Below are 17,712 nucleotides of genomic sequence, written 5' to 3'. Positions count from 1 at the left end.
GGGAGTGTTTAGAGAACAAGCCTTCCTGCATTCTGTGTTTGGCTGTTGTGAGAGCTGTAGATACACGTATTATGTTACTTGCTTTGCCTACTCATGCAGGCATGATGTCTGGTTATTGTCTGTCCCTACATTACACAATTCTGTGCACATTGGTAGATGGGAAGGTTCTTGTTGGGCTACGAATCCTGTTATGCATAGGTAGGGGAGGATTCTTGTTAGGTGTGAATAGGGGAGGGTACATGTTAGGCATAGATAGGGGAGGATACCTGTTAGCCATAGATAGGGAAGGATCCTTGTTTATGCATCAAAATGAGAGGGATCCTGTTTGGCATAGATAGGGGAGGTTTTTTTTGCTAGCCATAGATAGGAGAGGATTCTTGTTATGCATTGAAAGGTGAGGGTTCCTGTTAGGCACAGATAGGGGTGGGTTCCTGTTAGGCACAGATAGGGAAGGGTTCCTGTTAGGCACAGATAGGGGAGGGTTCCTGTCAGGCATCAATAGGTGAGGGTTCCTGTTAGACATTGACTGTGAAGGATTCTTGTTAGTCATATATAGGGGAGGATTTCCATTATGCATTGATAGGGGAGTGTTCCTGTTAGTCATAGACAAGGGAGGGTTCCTGATAGGAACCGATAGAGGAGATTTCATGTTAGGCCTTGATAGGGTAGGGTTCTTGTTAAGCATTGATAGGGGAGGGTTCCTGTTCGACATTGATAGGGGATGGTTCCTGTGAGACAGATAAGGTAAGGTTAGGCATTGATAGGGGAGGGTTCCTTTTAAGCATAGATAGGGGAGGGCCACTGTTAGGCATTGATAGAGGAGGGTCATTTTTAGACACACACACACAGAAACACACACGCATACACAGACAACACACGTCTTAACTTCACTGCAATTGTTACATTTTTGTTTGGCATGATAATACCCTTTATTAATGGTCCAAATATAAACCAATTACAATAACAGCTACCCCTTAGTGGCTCACAGTTTAGTCAGCACATTAATGGAAGATGAATCTGTACAGAAAATTTTACCAGAAAGTATTACAGTGAAGGATTTTTTAAACCATGGGTAAAATAAACCATAGATAACAGGATTGAGTGCTGAATTGAAGTATCCAAGCCATAGAACAACATTATAAATATCAAACGATATCGAGAAATTCAGGTATGGATCAATGATCATTATAATGAAAAAAGGCATCCAAGACAGTAGAAAGGCCCCCATGACAAGACTTAGTGTTCTTGCTGCTTTACTCTCACTTTGTATTGAGATTTTATTCTTGATGTTTGTTTTTTTACTTTTATTTTTAGAATGAATCTCCATGACTTTGGCTTGTTTGTTTGCAACTGAAAAGATGTATATGTAAAGTCCAATCATGAGGCTGCCTGGGATAAAGCATGATACCAAAGCTGAAATTATACTCCACATTTTATTAAACAGAAGAGAGCATGAGCCTAGGCAAATTGCGGAAGGCAGAACCCCCTGCAGACCTTCCATATTAGTGCTGGAAAGCACAAGGCCAAATGAATAGATACCTGGTATGGTCCAGCTAATCAGCAAACAGACCTCTATCACAAGATTTGTTACTAGCTTGTGGTAAAGAAGTGGATGACGTATGGCATAGTATCGGTCTACAGAAATGAAGAAGAGATGGAAAATGGAGGCTGTGCACAAGGTCATATCAATACAGCTGTGCAATTTGCAAAATAACTCTCCAAAATACCAGCAGGAAGAGATGGATCTCAACATGCTGTATGGCATTACCACTAGTCCAAGCAGAGAATCTGCAAAGGCCAAAGATAAAACAAGGAAGTTGGTTGGAGTATGGAGCTGTTTAAAGTGAGAAACTGAAATGATCACCAAAAGATTTCCAAAAACTGTAAGGATTATAGTATCAAACATGATGATGGTCATAGCAACATCAATGACAAGAGGCCTAATGACCTTGGGACAGGAGTTATTTACCCCTTCAAAGCAAACATTCATACTTGCCCTTTCTGGAATTCAAACATGATCTTCTACTTATCACAGCATTCAAATCAGATTTCTAGGGAAAAGAAAAGTTGAGGTTAATAAATCATAATGAGGATATTTACTGCCCAGTTTACATTGAACAAAAAAACATGGGTATACTGAGCGGGAGGCAACAGGTAACGGAATGGAATGAACGGGTGAAAAACATATGCTCAATGTTAAAAAAATGATACTGGTCAGTTTTTACTGGATTAGTTATTGATCTGTGCAGTGCGAACCCAGCTTATCACTATTTGTTTTGTTTACCTATATTGCTTCACAAGAACTCTGAGGGCACACTTAGGAAGTGAATACACAGTCACTCATGTGGAAATATCATTTCCCTACAGCCAGGTGAATAGAAAATAAAATACACTGAAGTAAGCTCATGTTTACAAGTGTGAAGAAAACAGTTATTTTTGAGAGTAACATAAAGCATGTATCATACAGCAGCATATAATCCAGTTATTCAAAATTCACAAAGCGGATCCGAGATTAACTTTTACTCATTGCATAATTGTGTTCCTTTTCTTTTGTGTATAGCCAAATACTTTTTTGTTTTAGTTTTAATACTTTAATTCCCTATAAACTAAACAAGCCCACAGCTTTTCAGAGAACCTTGGTATTTTCAGACAGTAGCAAGGGCTCATGGGAGCTCAGTCTGGGCAGGAGGAGGGGGAGGTAATACTAGTCAGAGATTTCAGAAACAGAGGGGAGGAGGAAGGAGGAGGGGGGGTTAGATTTTTTTCACAGGCTGACAGCTGAAGATGCAGATAAGCTTGCCTGTGTGTAATGTTTACAAACAACATGGCTGTTGTCATTGTATCACAGGAAGAAATAATCATATTCTATTGAAGCTGTTTGCAGCTAGATTTGCTGTGTATAGGTGTCTATTTGAAAAGGGCTCCTGGAAAAAAGGGCTCCTGGTGTAGCCCAAATATACCAAATTCGGCTACAAAAAGGGCACCTGGTATAGCCCATATGCCAACTTCGGCTACAAAGGGCACATGGTGTAACCCATATATGCCAACTTCAGCTACAAAGGGCGCCTGGTGTAGCCCATATGCCAGCTTCGGCTACGAAATCACCATCTCGTGCAGTAAATACCTCAGTGAGGGCTGGTGCACACCGAGCGGCTTTTTGGGCGTTTTCAGATCCGCTTGCGGCTGCGGATCTGCTTGGTCAATGTATCTCAATGGGGTGGTGCACACCAGAGCGGGAGGCGTTTGCAGAAACGAAAAATGCCTGGGTGAGGCATTTTTTGGATTGCGGATGCGTTTCTGCCTCAATGTTAAGTATAGGAAAAACGCAAACCGCTCTGAAAAACGGCACTTCAGAGCGGTTTGCCAGGCGGTTTTTGTTACAGTAGCTGTTCAGTAACAGCTTTACTGTAACAATACAGGAAATCTACTACACCAAAACCGCTAGACAAAACCGCAAAACGCTAGCTAATACGCAACAGAAAAAGAAGAAAAAGCGTTTCAAAATCTGCTAGCATTTTGCGGATCTGCTAGCGGGTTTTGGTGTGCACCAGCCCTAAATGTCAATTCACAAAGATTGGAGCATTCAGTAAAATAAGTCAGATGTAACGGACAGCCATTTGGTAAGATGGAAAGTCAATAGGAGGAGCCTCCCTGTCTAATTACTCACCCAGTTGGCACCGATGTACTAGCAGAAGGGGGCGGAGAACACATCAGAAAAAAAAATCAAGAGGGCTCATTCATAGAGGTTTCCCCTGTAACCCTTTAGACGTGAACAGGGAAAGATTGATACAGAGAATCAGAGGGACTTGAGGAGGCATGCAGATTGAAAGGGATGTTAGGGATGCCTTTTACCCTTGCATACTGTCACAGGACAGAAGTAGCAATGGCTCATTTTTTTAGGCAGACCACTTGTACCAGAAGAAGCATTACAACTCTGGCCATAAGTGGGAGAACATCATTGTAACGGAACACAGCATGCTGCAGAGACTTACTCCACAGCTTCTTAGATTTCTACTTTTGGCAGCAGTAGTGTAGAGAAAGCGGGTTGGCACTACAGTAAAAGCAATCATGCTCAGGCGGCCTTCTGGATGCTTAGCGTGCTCTGGTATATAGTATGTTCAAAGTGGCAGAGGAGGCAAAAAACAGGAAAAAACGGCACTGCTAAAAATGCTGTTTTTAATTGAAACTTCATCAAACGTGATGCATACAATATACATGCATAGTAAAAGCAAACTTGCACTGTGGGTAGATCAAAAATACAAGTGGGGTACCTTTTGGTGCGGTGGGTGTGCTGGGTTGTTAAGTCTGACGGTCAATTCACGCACGTCTGCGCATCTACGGAGGCAGCCAGGGGCGCCGCGAGGCATAAAGCGAACCAAGCGGTCGCTTGGGGCCTCAAGATCGTAGGGGCCTCGGCGGCTCAGTGACGTCGGCGTGACGTCACTGTTTCCCCGCAGCCCCGTGCGGCTGGCAGAGCAGAGCAGGGCAGGGCAGGGCTACGGGAAGATGGCCGCCGCCGAAGCCCTGCTCTGGAGACTAATTATATGCCTCCAGTACAGGGCTTCGGGTGGCCATCTTCCCGTAGCCCTGATTCAATCAGCGTGGGAGATTGGAGGAGGGAGGGAGCTCCGTGGGAACTGCGCGCCTGAGGAGCCGGCCGGGAGACGGGGAGAGAAGACTTCTGCCAGTGCCACTGCCAGGTGAGTAAATTCTTTTCTTTTTGCAGCTCTGAAAATGTGGCCCTAATTGTGTTTGATTTCTGCTGAACTGTTCCCTAATTGTGTTTGATTTCTGCGGAACTGTTCCCTAATTGTGTTTGATTTCTGCTGAGAATGTGCCCTAATTGTGTTTGATATCTGCTCTCTGCTGAACTGTTCCCTAATTGTGTTCGATTTCTGCTGAACTGTGCCCTAATTGTGTTTGATTTCTGCTGAAAATGGGCCCTAATTGTGTTTGATTTCTGCTGAACTGTTCCCTAATTGTGTTTGATTTCTGCTGAAAATGTGGCCCTAATTGCATTTGATATCTGCTGAACTGTTCCCTAATTGCGTTTGATTTCTGCTGAAAATGTGCCCTAATTGCGTTTGATCTCTGCTGAAAATTTGCCCAAATTGCGTTTGATTTCTGCTGAAATGTGGCCCAAATTGCATTTGATTTCTGCTGAAAATGTGCCCTAATTGCGTTTGATTTCTGCTGAAAATGTGCCCTAATTGCGTTTGATTTCTGCTGAAAATGTGCCCAAATTGCGTTTGATTTCTGCTGAAAATGTGCCCAAATTGCGTTTGATTTCTGCTGAAATGTGCCCAAATTGCGTTTGATTTCTGCTGAAATGTGCCCAAATTGCGTATGATTTCTGCTGAAATGTGGCCCAAATTCTGTTTGTTTTCTGTTGAAATGTTGCACAAATTGCGTTTTTATTTTCTGGTGTCTGGGGTTACTGTTGCTGCATTTATTATTTAATGGTCATAGTTGGCTATATTTGCTGTGCTACGGTTAAGCTCAATCACCCCCACATCCATTTTCCCCGCAAACAGCCCCGCCCCAATCTGCCCTCCAGCTCCACCCACATGTCATGGCCACGCCCACTTATGCGGGATAGCCACACCCATTTTTCACTTCGCGCGCCGCAGGATAGGGCCACTTCCTACAGCCCGCTTGGGGCCACAAAAACCTTAGCTGCACCCCTGGAGGCAGCCTCCGTAGATGCGCAGACATGCACAAAACGGCCGTCAGGCTTAACAACCCAGCACCCGCCACACCCACCGCACCAAAAGGTACACCACTTGTATTTTTCATCTACCCACAGTGCAAGTTTGCTTTTACTACGCATGTATATTGTATGCATCATGTTTGATGAAGTTTCAATTAAAAACAGCATTTTTAGCAGTGCTGGTTTTTCCTGCTTTTTTGCCTCCTCAGACTTCTACTTTTAACTGAACAGGTCTTAGTGAATTGAAGCCATGTTTTTCTGTAAATACCAAACTGCATGTATGAAAATCTTACTGAATTCAGAAAAAAAAGTCTAAAATACTGACTAGAATATTTTAGCAACCTATTATTTTTTCACCAAACAGGTCTTGGAATGAATTGAAGCCTAAGTATTAAAGCTTCACTCCAAGCCTGACTTTATTTTTTAGCTTGGAATAAACTGAGAAAGGTTTACCTTCTTGTTCATGCGTTTATTGCAGTTTGTGTCCCCAGTAGAGAAAAGAGCCCTTATGTCAAGTGTTTGTGACACCAATAGCTCTAAAGGGGCTCTAGTGTGAGAACTGAGAATGTTTTGTAGGAAAATTAAAAGAGGTTTCTGTTGTACATGTTATGGGCAGGTTAATGAGTTAAACAAGAACTTAAAGAGACACTGAAGCGAAAAAAAATTATTATGATATTATGATTTGTATGTGTAGTACAGCTAAGAAATAAAACATTAAGATCAGATGCATCAGTCTAATTGTTTCCAGTACAGGAAGAGTTAAGAAACTCCAGTTGTTATCTCTATGCAAAAAAGCCATTAAGCTCTATGACTTTCAAAGTCGTGGAGAGGGCTGTTTTCTGACTTTTATTATCTCAACTGTTCCTGAACTATTTACTTTTTCTCTGCCAGAGGAGAGGTCATTAGTTCACAGACTGCTCTGAAAGAATCATTTTGAATGCTGAGTGTTGTGTAATCTGCACATATTATAGAATGATGCAATGTTAGAAAAAACACTATATACCTGAAAATAAAAATATGAGAATATTTTCTTTGCTGCTAATCTTCTAGTAATTACCGTATTTTTTGGACCATAAGACGCACTTTTCCTCCCCCAAACATGGGGGGGAAAAGTGCCTGCGTCTTATGGTCCGGATGCAGCAATTTCTACCCGTATCCAGTTGTCACCCCTTTTAAATCTTGTGTCCCCGTGACTGTCCAGACCTCCCGTCTGTGTAAGGAATCTGTGTATGGCTTGCAGAGCATGTATTGCAGAATGTAACGAGTGTAGGTGTCCCCGGGGCTGTCCCGTCCCGCCCCTCTATTCCGGTGCGTTCCCGCCCCCTGTCCTCAGCTGTCCCGTCCCCTCTAACTACTTTCCCCGGCTCTCTAAGGGTTACGTGAGGAGTGTCAAGGCATAGGCTTACCGCTGGATGTTAGCGCTGTCAGCGGTAATCTTCCGTGCTAAAGCCGCCGGGTGGTCCGTGCACGCTGCCAAAGCCTTCCTCCCTTCACTTCCGCTTTCATCACCAATGCGGAAGTGAAGGGAGGAAGGCTTTGGCAGCGTGCACGGACCACCCGGCGGCTTTAGCACGGAAGATTACCGCTGACAGCGCTAACATCCAGCGGTAAGCCTATGCCTTGCCACTCCTCACGTAACCCTTAGAGAGCCGGGGAAAGTAGTTAGAGGGGACGGGACAGCTGAGGACAGGGGGCGGGAACGCACCGGTATAGAGGGGCGGGACGGGACAGCCCCGGGGACACCTACACTCGTTACATTCTGCAATACATGCTCTGCAAGCCATACACAGATTCCTTACACAGACGGGTGACGAAAAAGATAAGTTTCACAGGGGGACAGACTAGTACAGGGGTTACTTAGTACCGCCCAGGGCATTTTAAAGGACAGGGGGGGGGCAGTTAAGAGTACATGGGTGGCATCTAAAAGCACACAGCGGGCACTTAAAGAACCCAAGGGGCTCTTTGAAAGACACAGGGGACACTTTAGAGAATACATGAGGCACTTTAAAGGACACAGAGGGCACTTAAGACAACAGGGGGGGGGGCACTTTAGAGGACAAAGGGGCCACCTAAGAGGATAAGGGGGGCATTTAAGAGGATGCAAGGGGACAGAGGAGGACAGTGGAGATCACAAGGGAGACACTAAAGGTACAAAAGGGACACAAGAGGTACAAGGGGGACATATAAATTGGGGAGGGGAGAAGATCCACAAGATGCCCCTACACCATGGATGCACCAGGTTTAGTATTTTTCTTTTTCCCTGGATTTTGTCCTCTAAACCTAGGTGCGTCTTATGGTCCGGAGCGTCTTATGGTCCGAAAAATACGGTATTCATAGTACACAACCAATTCACGATATCATTTTTTTTTTCCGCTTCAGTGTCTCTTTAAGCATAAGGGAAAAACATAAATCAATACATTGTAAAGTAAGAAGTTAAAAAATAGAAGAGAGATCAATAAATTATATTTATTTATATTTGCCATGTAATCCATTCATGTTGTTTGATGCACAAGGAACCTGTACATCATCATCTTTACTACTGGCAGACAAGAAAAAAACTAGACAGCACCAACTGCCATTATTTATAACCACACCCACCAACAGGGACGGGTGGCCCATAATGCCAAGTGAAACAGGTTCATTAGGCGGCATGGGCCATATGCATAGAGGGAGATACTGGTTGCTAACTTGCTTGGCAGTTAGAAACTCTTTTTTATTTCTCACACTGTAACACGGTTCACAGACAGAAAACTGTCAGGACCTAGGTTCTGACATCACAATGTGGGAGGGGTTTCACCACAATATCAGCCATACAGAGCCCCCCTGAGGATCTATTTGAGAAAAGGTAAATATTTCTCATGGGAAACAGGGTATCAGCTACTGATTGGGATGAAGTTCAATCCTTGGTTACAGCTCCTCTTTAAGGAAGCTCCCAGGATGATTTGAGGTGGTATTTGGTAGTTACTATTTAATAGCACAGAAGAAGGGTCCTTATTAAATTCACATTGGCCTCAATTCACTAAGATCATGCTGGAGATAATAAGGCAAGAGAAAACTTACCTCCACACGTGAGAGAGTTATCTTACCTCTTCATTCCTTAAGTTACCTCCTCTGTAGTTAATTTACCTCCTCTTTAGTTATTTTCACACGCAGTTAATAAACAGCCTGTCTTTAACAGCCAATGGCCTCAATTCACTAAGATCATGCTGGAGATAATAAGGCAAGAGAAAACGTATCACCACACAGTAAGAGAGTTATCTTATCTCTTCATTCCTTAAGTTATCTCCTCTGTAGTTAATTTACCTCCTCTGTAGTTATTTTCACACGCAGTTAATAAACAGCCTGTCTTTAACTCTGGAGTTATTTTAAGGATTGGAGAGTTAACTTAAAGACAGAAGAGTTAACTTTAGGTTTGCCTGAGGTAAAATGTTTCCTGAATACGACATGCCTCATCACCATGGTGATCACTCTAGAAACGTTATTAAAGACAGGAGATAAGCTTAGTGAATTGAGGCCCATGTCTCCTAAGTTTTCTCCTTGGAGATATTTTTCTATCTTCTGTGTAAAATACCATTTCAGCTCTTTGCAATTGAAAAAGTACAAAAAGCAGATGAAAAAGCACTAACAAAAATATTCTGAGTGTTATCTTGCTTGCTGGTGGCTTATAAGGCATTTGATAAGGTGTAAAATATAACCTAAGAGAAAACGTAGAAGATAAAGGACTCAATTCACTAAGATCATGCTGGAGATAATAAGGCAAGAGAAAACTTACCTCCACACAGTGAGATATCTTATCTTTTCATTCCTTACGTTACCCCCTCTGTAGTTAATTTACCTCCCCTGTAGTTAATTTACCTCCTCTGTAGTTAAGTTACCTCCTCTGTAGCTATTTTCACATGCAGTTAATTAACAGCCTGTCTTTAATTCTGGAGTTCTTTTAAGGACTGGAGAGTTAACTTAAAGACAAGTTAACTTTAGGTTTGCCTGAGGTAAAATGTTTCCTGAATACTACATGCCTTATCACCATGGTAACAACTCTAGAAACGTTATTAAAGACAGGAGATAAGCTTAGTGAATTGAGGCCAAAGTAGATTAAATAGGGCCCCCCTGATGTCTGAATTGAACCAGGGTTGGAAAATATATAGATGAGGTAGACATTTAGGGTGGCTTTGACTGAATTATTGCCTAATTGTGGCTACATTTGTTATTTTATGTGTTTTTTATTTTGCTGGTGCATATAATTATTTGCAGAGTTAGTAGAATGTCATGATAATTAATTTTTTATGTATGTTTTGTTATTATGAATGATTGTAATTATTGTTAAAGGTAATTATTTCAAGTAGTATTGTAAAGTCAGTGAGATATTATTCCATGTTTGGTATAATTTATTTGTTATACTGTAATTTCTTAATAATTAAATTATACTACTGTCTGCATACTTATCGTGTCATATGTTGCATCAAGCTGAAAAATTAGCATTGATCATCTTTGGTTTTTACCCATGTCCATGCTATCCAAGACTAATGCAAATGTATTAACTGGAACTGGATTTTACAACCATGTGCATCATCATACTTGCCAGGATCCATGGACCATGAGGACTAAATAATTTTCCTATGGTGCCTGTAGAAAATACAGCTGATAGAAAGGAACAAAAATGTAGAAAGAGTTTTGAAGGGACTCCATTTGAAAAAATGCGGACGCTATTTTATCATTCAACCACTTCCCAACCACATTTTTTTTGCCTTAAAAACCATAGCAATTTTTACATCTCACTCCTCCCAATCATTCACCAATAACTTTATTGCTACTTATCACACACTGAAAAGATCGATATATTATTTTTTGCAGGACAAACTAGACTTTCTTTGTGCAGTACTTTTTGATAAGAATTATTTTATTTTATATGCGTTTTACAGGGAAGAAGAAAATGAAAAATTCATAATTTTTCAAGTTTCAGCCACTATAAAAATAAAAATAAAATGTGCTATTGTAGACAAACCCCCCACATTTTATTTGCCCTTTTGTCCCAGTTATTACAACATTTAAATTATGTCTCTGGTACAATGTATGGAGATAATATTTTATTTAGAAATAAAGGTCTAATTTTTTTCCATTTACTGTATTCCGGCATATAAATTGACTAGGCGTATAAGACAATCCCCCAACTTTTCCAGTTAAAATATAGAGTTTGGGATATACTCGCTGTATAAGACTGCCCCTCTTCCAATGCACACCAAATAAAAATTTTAAAAACATAATATACCGGTGCTATGTATGAACAGATACTGGTGCTGTACTGTATGTGGTACCCAGTATATAACAGTATATAGGCGATTGACTGGTTGGATTGGTCAACTCTCCCTCTCTCTAAGCGGATTGGTAAGCTCTCCTTGTCTCCCTGTTTATAAGAGCGGTATGGAAGAATAGATCGTGCTGTGCCCATAAAACACAACGTTTTCACCCTTCTGGCCCACCCTTGTATCCTTTTTACCTCCTTCTCTGCCTTCCAGATCTCGCACATGTGCACCTGCGTCACTTCACTACAGTCCTCAGCAGCGAGATCTGAGAGGCGGTAACAGGATAGGGCATATCATCCGACATCAATGACACCCGGCGTATAAAACGACCCCTGACTTTTCAGAAGATTTTCAAGGGTTAACAGGTAGTCTTATACGCCAGAATTTACAGTAGTTTTTTTATATATACTTTATCAATAATTACAGGCCTTTATTTACAAAAATCACAGTAATATACCCTCCTGATATACTGTAAATATTAAAAAAGTTTTTTTAGAATGGCGTTTTATTTTGGAAACTATGGGTTAAAGGGGTTAAAAAATAATAAAAATGGATTTATTTTTATATGTTGTGTATGTGGGTGTATTTTTATTTTTGGCCACAAGATGGTGCCACACTTAATTTTCATGTACTGTGAACAGTACACAGAAGTGTTATGTGTAACTATTTTACTTTCACTTTGTAAATTAATACCAGTGTCTCACTGATGCCAGCTTTCATTCATCACAGGCACTGTGACTGGGTTTGGGAACAGCTGTTTCCCATTTACCCATCATAGAACAGCAGGATTGTGATGAAGTTGAACAGGAGCATGCTGGGGATTGCAAACAGGGTGGTAAGTAAACAAATATGCATATCTACGCCCCTGATCTGCAAGTGAAGTTTATAGGGGCGTAGATATGCATAGCAGGGATCTACAAGTGGTTTAAGCCAATCAAATCTCTTTAATAAATGAAATCTAAAGGCAATAAGGCATCTAATACTATGGTCAGTAAACTCGTATACGTCCTGAACTATATAAACAGCATTTTCAGTTAGAAATCAAATTAATTTAAACATTTACACTGAATGCATTTATATATACAAAATTCTTATCTTCATTTAGAGACACGTAACTGTACATAAGCTGTATATGGAAAATTTAACAACATATGAAAAAAATATTTTTTTTTAATACATTGATTATAAAATAAATGTTATAAACAGGACATGAACATGTCAATGTAGATTTTTTTTCCTGCAGCCAATAGCCGTAAGTAGAAGGGTCATGCAACTGGGAGGGGGCAATAACATTATTAAAAAGCAAGCCAGACTTTCAGTCATAATCATAACCAGCAGTGCAACTGCCATCCATACCCTCAAAGTACATCTGAACTGAAAGAGATATGAAGGCTGCCAAATGTATTTCCTTTTAAACAATACCATTTGACTGGCAATCCTGACTGCAGTAGTGTCTGAATCAAACACCTGCAACAAGCATGTGACCAATCCGGTCATACTGCAGTCAAAAAACTGATCTGCATGCTTGTTCAGGGTTATATAGTTTAAAGTATTGGAGGTGCAGGATAGCCAGACAATGTGCATTGTTTAAAAGGAATTAAATATGGCCACCTCCATATCCTCTCAGTTCAGGTGTACTTTAAAAAGACCCCTCTGTCACTTAGCCCTGCCTTTGCCATTTTATAACTTTACTTCTGTTAGTTATCCATACATCCTCATTCTGCCCCCTCCCTGGATCCTTCACAATCACATGACATCTTCAAATGAAGTTTTCTGAGAAACAATCAAACTGCCCCAAAACATCTATGAGCAGAAATAGAAAATATCTTTATTTTTTTTAGCACCTATGGGTTAATGAGAAGAAGTGAAAAAATAAACAACACTCAATATTAGTGAGACAAAATATATAAGACAGTAATGCAATATACACTTGGTATTGTAACTTTTTTTTTTTTAACAGGAAAACATTTATATGTTTCTTTTAAATAAAAAATCCATTGTCTGTGCATCCAACTACTGGTATATTGAACTGCAACAGCCCTAAATATACAGAGCCACTTACTATTTATTTATTTAAGTATTTATATAATGCCGACATATTACACAGCGCTGTACAGAGTATATATAGTCTTGTCACTAACTGTTCATCAGAGGGGCTCACAATCTAATCCCTACTATAGACATACAGTGGCTTGCAAAAGTATTCGGCCCCCTTGAAGTTTTCCACATTTTCTCACATTACTGCCACAAACATGAATCAATTTTATTGGAATTCCATGTGAAAGACCAATACAAGGTGGTGTACATGTGAGAAGTGGAATGAAAATCATACATGATTCCAAACATTTTTTTTACAAATCAATAACTGCAAAGTGGGGTGTGCGTAATTATTCAGCCCCCTGAGTCAATACTTTGTAGAACCACCTTTTGCTGCAATTACAGCTGCCAGTCTTTTAGGGTCTGTCTCTACCAGCTTTGCACATCTAGAGAATTAAAAATCCTTGCCCATTCTTCTTTGCAAAACAGCTCCAGCTCAGTCAGATTAGATGAACAGCGTTTGTGAACAGCAGTTTTCAGATCTTGCCACAGATTCTCGATTGGATTTAGATCTGGACTTTGACTGGGCCATTCTAACACATGGATATGTTTTGTTTTAAACCAATCCATTGTTGCCCTGGCTTTATGTTTAGGGTCGTTGTCCTGCTGGAAGGTGAACCACTGCCCCAGTCTCAAGTCTTCTGCAGACTCCAAGAGGTTTTCTTCCAAGATTGCCCTGTATTTGGCTCCATCCATCTTCCCATCAACTCTGACCAGCTTTCCTGTCCCTGCTGAAGATAAGCATCCCCAGAGCATGATGCTGCCACCACCATATTTAACAGTGGGGATGGTGTGTTCTGAGTGATGTGCAGAGTTAGTTTTCCGCCACACATAGCGTTTTGCATTTTACCAAAAAGTTCCATTTTGGTCTCATCTGACCAGAGCACCTTCTTCCACATGTTTGCTGTGTCCCCCACATAGCTTGTGGCAAACTGCAAATGGGACTTCTTATGCTTTTCTGTTAACAATGGCTTTCTTCTTGCCACTCTTCCATAGAAGCAAACTTTGTGCAGTGCAGTGCACGACTAATGGTTGTCCTATGGACAGATTCCCCCACCTGAGCTGTAGATCTCTGCAGCTCGTCCAGAGTCACTCTGGGCCTCTTGACTGCATTTCTGATCAGCGCTCTCCTTGTTCGGCCTGTGAGTTTAGGTGGATGGCCTTGTCTTGGTAGGTTTACAGTTGTGCCATACTCCTTCTATTTCTGAATGATCGCTTTAACAGTGCTCCGTGGGATGTTCAAGGCTTTGGAAATCTTTTTGTAGCCTAAGACTGCTTTAAATTGCTCAATTACTTTATCCCTGAACTGTCTGGTGTGCTCTTTGGACTTCATTGTGTTGTTGCTCCCAATATTCCCTTAGACAACCTCTGAGGCCGTCACAGAGCAGCTGTATTTGTAGATGACACACAGGTGCACTCTATTTAGTCATTAGCACTCATTAGTAAATGTCTATGGGCAACTGACTGCACTCAGACCAAAGGGGGCTGAACAATTACACACACCCCACATTGCAGTTATTGATTTGTAAAAAATTTTGGAATCATGTATGATTTTCGTTACACTTCTCACATGTACACCACTTTGTGTTGGTCTTTCATGTGGAATTGCAATAAAATTGATTCATGTTTGTGGCAGTAATGTGACAAAATGTGGAAAACTTCAGGGGGGCCGAATACTTTTGCAAGCCACGGTATGTCTATGTACTGTATATATCCTGTAGTGCATGTACCACAGTCTAGGGCCAGTTTTAAGTGGAAGCCAATTAACTTTTCTGTATGTTTTTGGGATGTGGGAGGAAACCGAAGTGCCAGAGGAAACCTACACAGACACGGGGAGAACATACAAACTCCTTGCAGATGTTGATCTGGCTGGGATTCTAACCGGGGACCCAGAGCTGCAAGGCAAAAGCACTAACCTAACCACTACGCCACTGTGTTGCCCAAATAATACTATACCAAATACTACTGTTTTAATTGACCATCACTAGTGCTGAATGAAAATAATGCTTCCCTAAATTTCACATATAGAGCTTAAGCTAATTGCAAAGAATAAATAAATGGATCAATCAGTGAACGTTACGTTTCAATCAATAGACTGCAAAGCAAAACACTTCAAATATGAAAACGTTAAGGCATATTTAAAGCATAAGCATATATCAGTGTGAGCTACAGTAGACAACTATTGTAATGAAAGCTACAGGTACCTGAGTGTAGATCTTGGCAGTTTTTCATTGATGTGGTCATGTCTGCTGGTGAAAAAGTCATCCGGTTTCATGTGTGTTATAAAGAGCAATGCCTTATATAGATCTTCTTTCCCCCAAAGGATAAACGTTAGTGTCCCTGAAGATAATTAACCCTCATTTATGGCCTGTTTGCTAAATGAATCATATGCACTGTGCTGTAACTAAATTATGCTCTTCTGTTACAGCTTTCAAAGCTTGTTTTCCAGGCCCTGGCAGAATGGTTTGATATTTTAATGCATAATGAAGAAACTGGACACTGTGATAGTAATTAGAAACAGCTTTTTTTCTGTGTATGAGGCAAAAGATGATCTTCAGCTCAGACTACAAGGCACCAGAAGATAACAGAGGTCCCAGCAGACAATGTTCACTGCAGTTGTGCTGTGATTAGGCTTTAGCAGGTCCAGAAGACTGGGGGCAGCTGCAGTGTACAACAGAAACACAACTGAACATGATTACTAAAATGTACTTTTAGGTTTCATGGTGCCTTGGTGATAGTGATATGGAAATGGGTTGCTTGTGCCTGGTATACAAAATGAGATTTCATGGCAGATTTACTGCCAAATCGATTATTTCCAACATGTCCAATCTGAATCCCGATAGATTTTCTGATCGATTTTCCATTCACTTCCATGGAAAATCGATCGGAAATCAGATCGGACATGTTGGAAACAATCGATCTGGCAGTAATTCTTTCAGAAAATCTCATTGTGTGTACCAGGCATTAGATCTAGTGCAATCAAGATAATACATACATTTTTTAAGTTGATAGTCATACTAATTTGAGCTGCCCAAAGTAGTGTGGATAGGTAGTGACTTAGTCTGGTCTCACACAGAGAGCACATATTACCCATATGCTTGTGGGTTTCGCTAAATAGACTTTTAGCTAGTGATGTCCTTACCTAGTCACTGTGAATAAATATGAAGGTAGTTTTGGTGTACAGATTAAAGTTATAATCATTATTAATATTGGCTGTTCAGTTTGATTATAGCTGAATAACATGACACTAATATGTGATGGAAATTCAGGAAGCTGAGCATGCTCTTCTATAATGTAATTTCCTAGGATGAACAGTGTGCTCTAGCAGTTTCTGGAAATCATCCTGGTTGGGCAGGCATCATTCTGAATGCAGTCGCAGAGATAAGGAAAACAGCATTGGCAATAAAAAGTCCCTTGCTTTATTCATTCACATTAAAATTGGTTTTTCAATATTAGGAGACACAAGCTCATTAATGGGGAGAGAGGTACAAGTGCAATGCAGAGGGATCTAGCGCAAAATGGCCGTTGACCACTCTGCACTGCGCTTGTACCTCTGTCCTGATTAGTGAGTTAGTTTAGTTTGTGCATGCTAATACTGGAATCCAATTTGAATGTAATCAATAAACAATAAACTTTTTTGGGAAGTACCCTGCTGATGCCCAGTTTCCTTATCTCAGCAACGTTGTACTTTTGGTAGGAGGCACTACTGGGCGTCAATTCACCAAGCATTACTGCATTCGGTAATGCTGAAAACAGCTGACTTTACCGAGCACTTAGGAAAGTGTCGATTCATCATGGCTGTAACTGCTTGACAAGCTGAAATTACCGAACAGTGAGGTAAATTACCGACTTGTGCGGTAAACACCCAGCAGATGTCAGTAAATGTCAATTCATCAAAGTTACAGCGTGCAGTAAAACCACCTATAATTACCAGCAGTTCTTGTCTGATGAAACCAGTGTGGGACTCACAGAACTCACAGAAGCAGAGAAGATTATGACTGACAGGAGCAAAAGCCAATAGAAACAGCCCCTGTCTTCTGCAAGCCGCTTTGATTGGACTCAAAGCCTTCTCCAGTGGGTCCAGCTTTCTTACCCCCCCAGGTAGCAAACAGAGAGATCGGAACAAAAATGCTTCTCCTGCCTCCTTGCGGCAGTTTAACCTCTTAGGTTCCTGTTTGAAGATGCAGAGTAGCTAGTGGGGAAATCACCTAAGCAGAGCATGTTTAAAGTTTCTTGAGAGTTCATCTAAGCTGTGGCAAAGAAATAAAATGTTAAGAAAGACTAATGGAGACTAATACACAGATTTACTGCATCTGCTTGCTCTAAATCTAACATGTACATCTAAAGGGATGTGGGGATGCCTCTTATATTGTAATGCTGTCTCTGCAAGGAAAACAGCATGTAACAATAACACAGACAACTCACACTCTTCTGCTGTTGCCGACAATGGGCTTCAGAAAATTACCGACTTCTACTGCACTTTTGAAAATATTGATGAATTAACACACAAAAGTCTTGTTTTTTTTATCCACAGCCTTGATGAATTGACGCCCTGACGTTTTTTTCCTGATTTGTGCACTGCTCCTTCCTTCTCTGCTATCACTC

The 17,712-nt window shown here is 40.9% G+C and overlaps 1 protein-coding gene across 1 annotated transcript; it reads right to left on the bottom strand.

The window, feature by feature from the left end:
* Positions 1-982: 982 nt before the first annotated feature.
* On the bottom strand, positions 983-1,990 carry LOC137504789 (trace amine-associated receptor 4-like). The gene has a single exon (XM_068233380.1). It carries the CDS (start codon positions 1,988-1,990, stop codon positions 983-985), a length of 1,008 nt encoding a protein of 335 aa, XP_068089481.1.
* Positions 1,991-17,712: the final 15,722 nt, after the last annotated feature.

This window comes from Hyperolius riggenbachi, chromosome 4 (assembly GCF_040937935.1).
Source record: "Hyperolius riggenbachi isolate aHypRig1 chromosome 4, aHypRig1.pri, whole genome shotgun sequence".
Taxonomy (NCBI): Eukaryota; Metazoa; Chordata; class Amphibia; order Anura; family Hyperoliidae; genus Hyperolius; species Hyperolius riggenbachi.
The sequence above is the reverse complement of the archived record's forward strand: the minus strand, read 5'-3'. Positions and strand labels throughout refer to the sequence as shown.

What these genes read in the sequence shown, in the direction of transcription:
- LOC137504789 (XM_068233380.1), bottom strand. Translation starts at nt 1,990, where the DNA reads ATGAATGTTTGCTTTGAAGGGGTAAATAACTCCTGTCCCAAGGTCATT.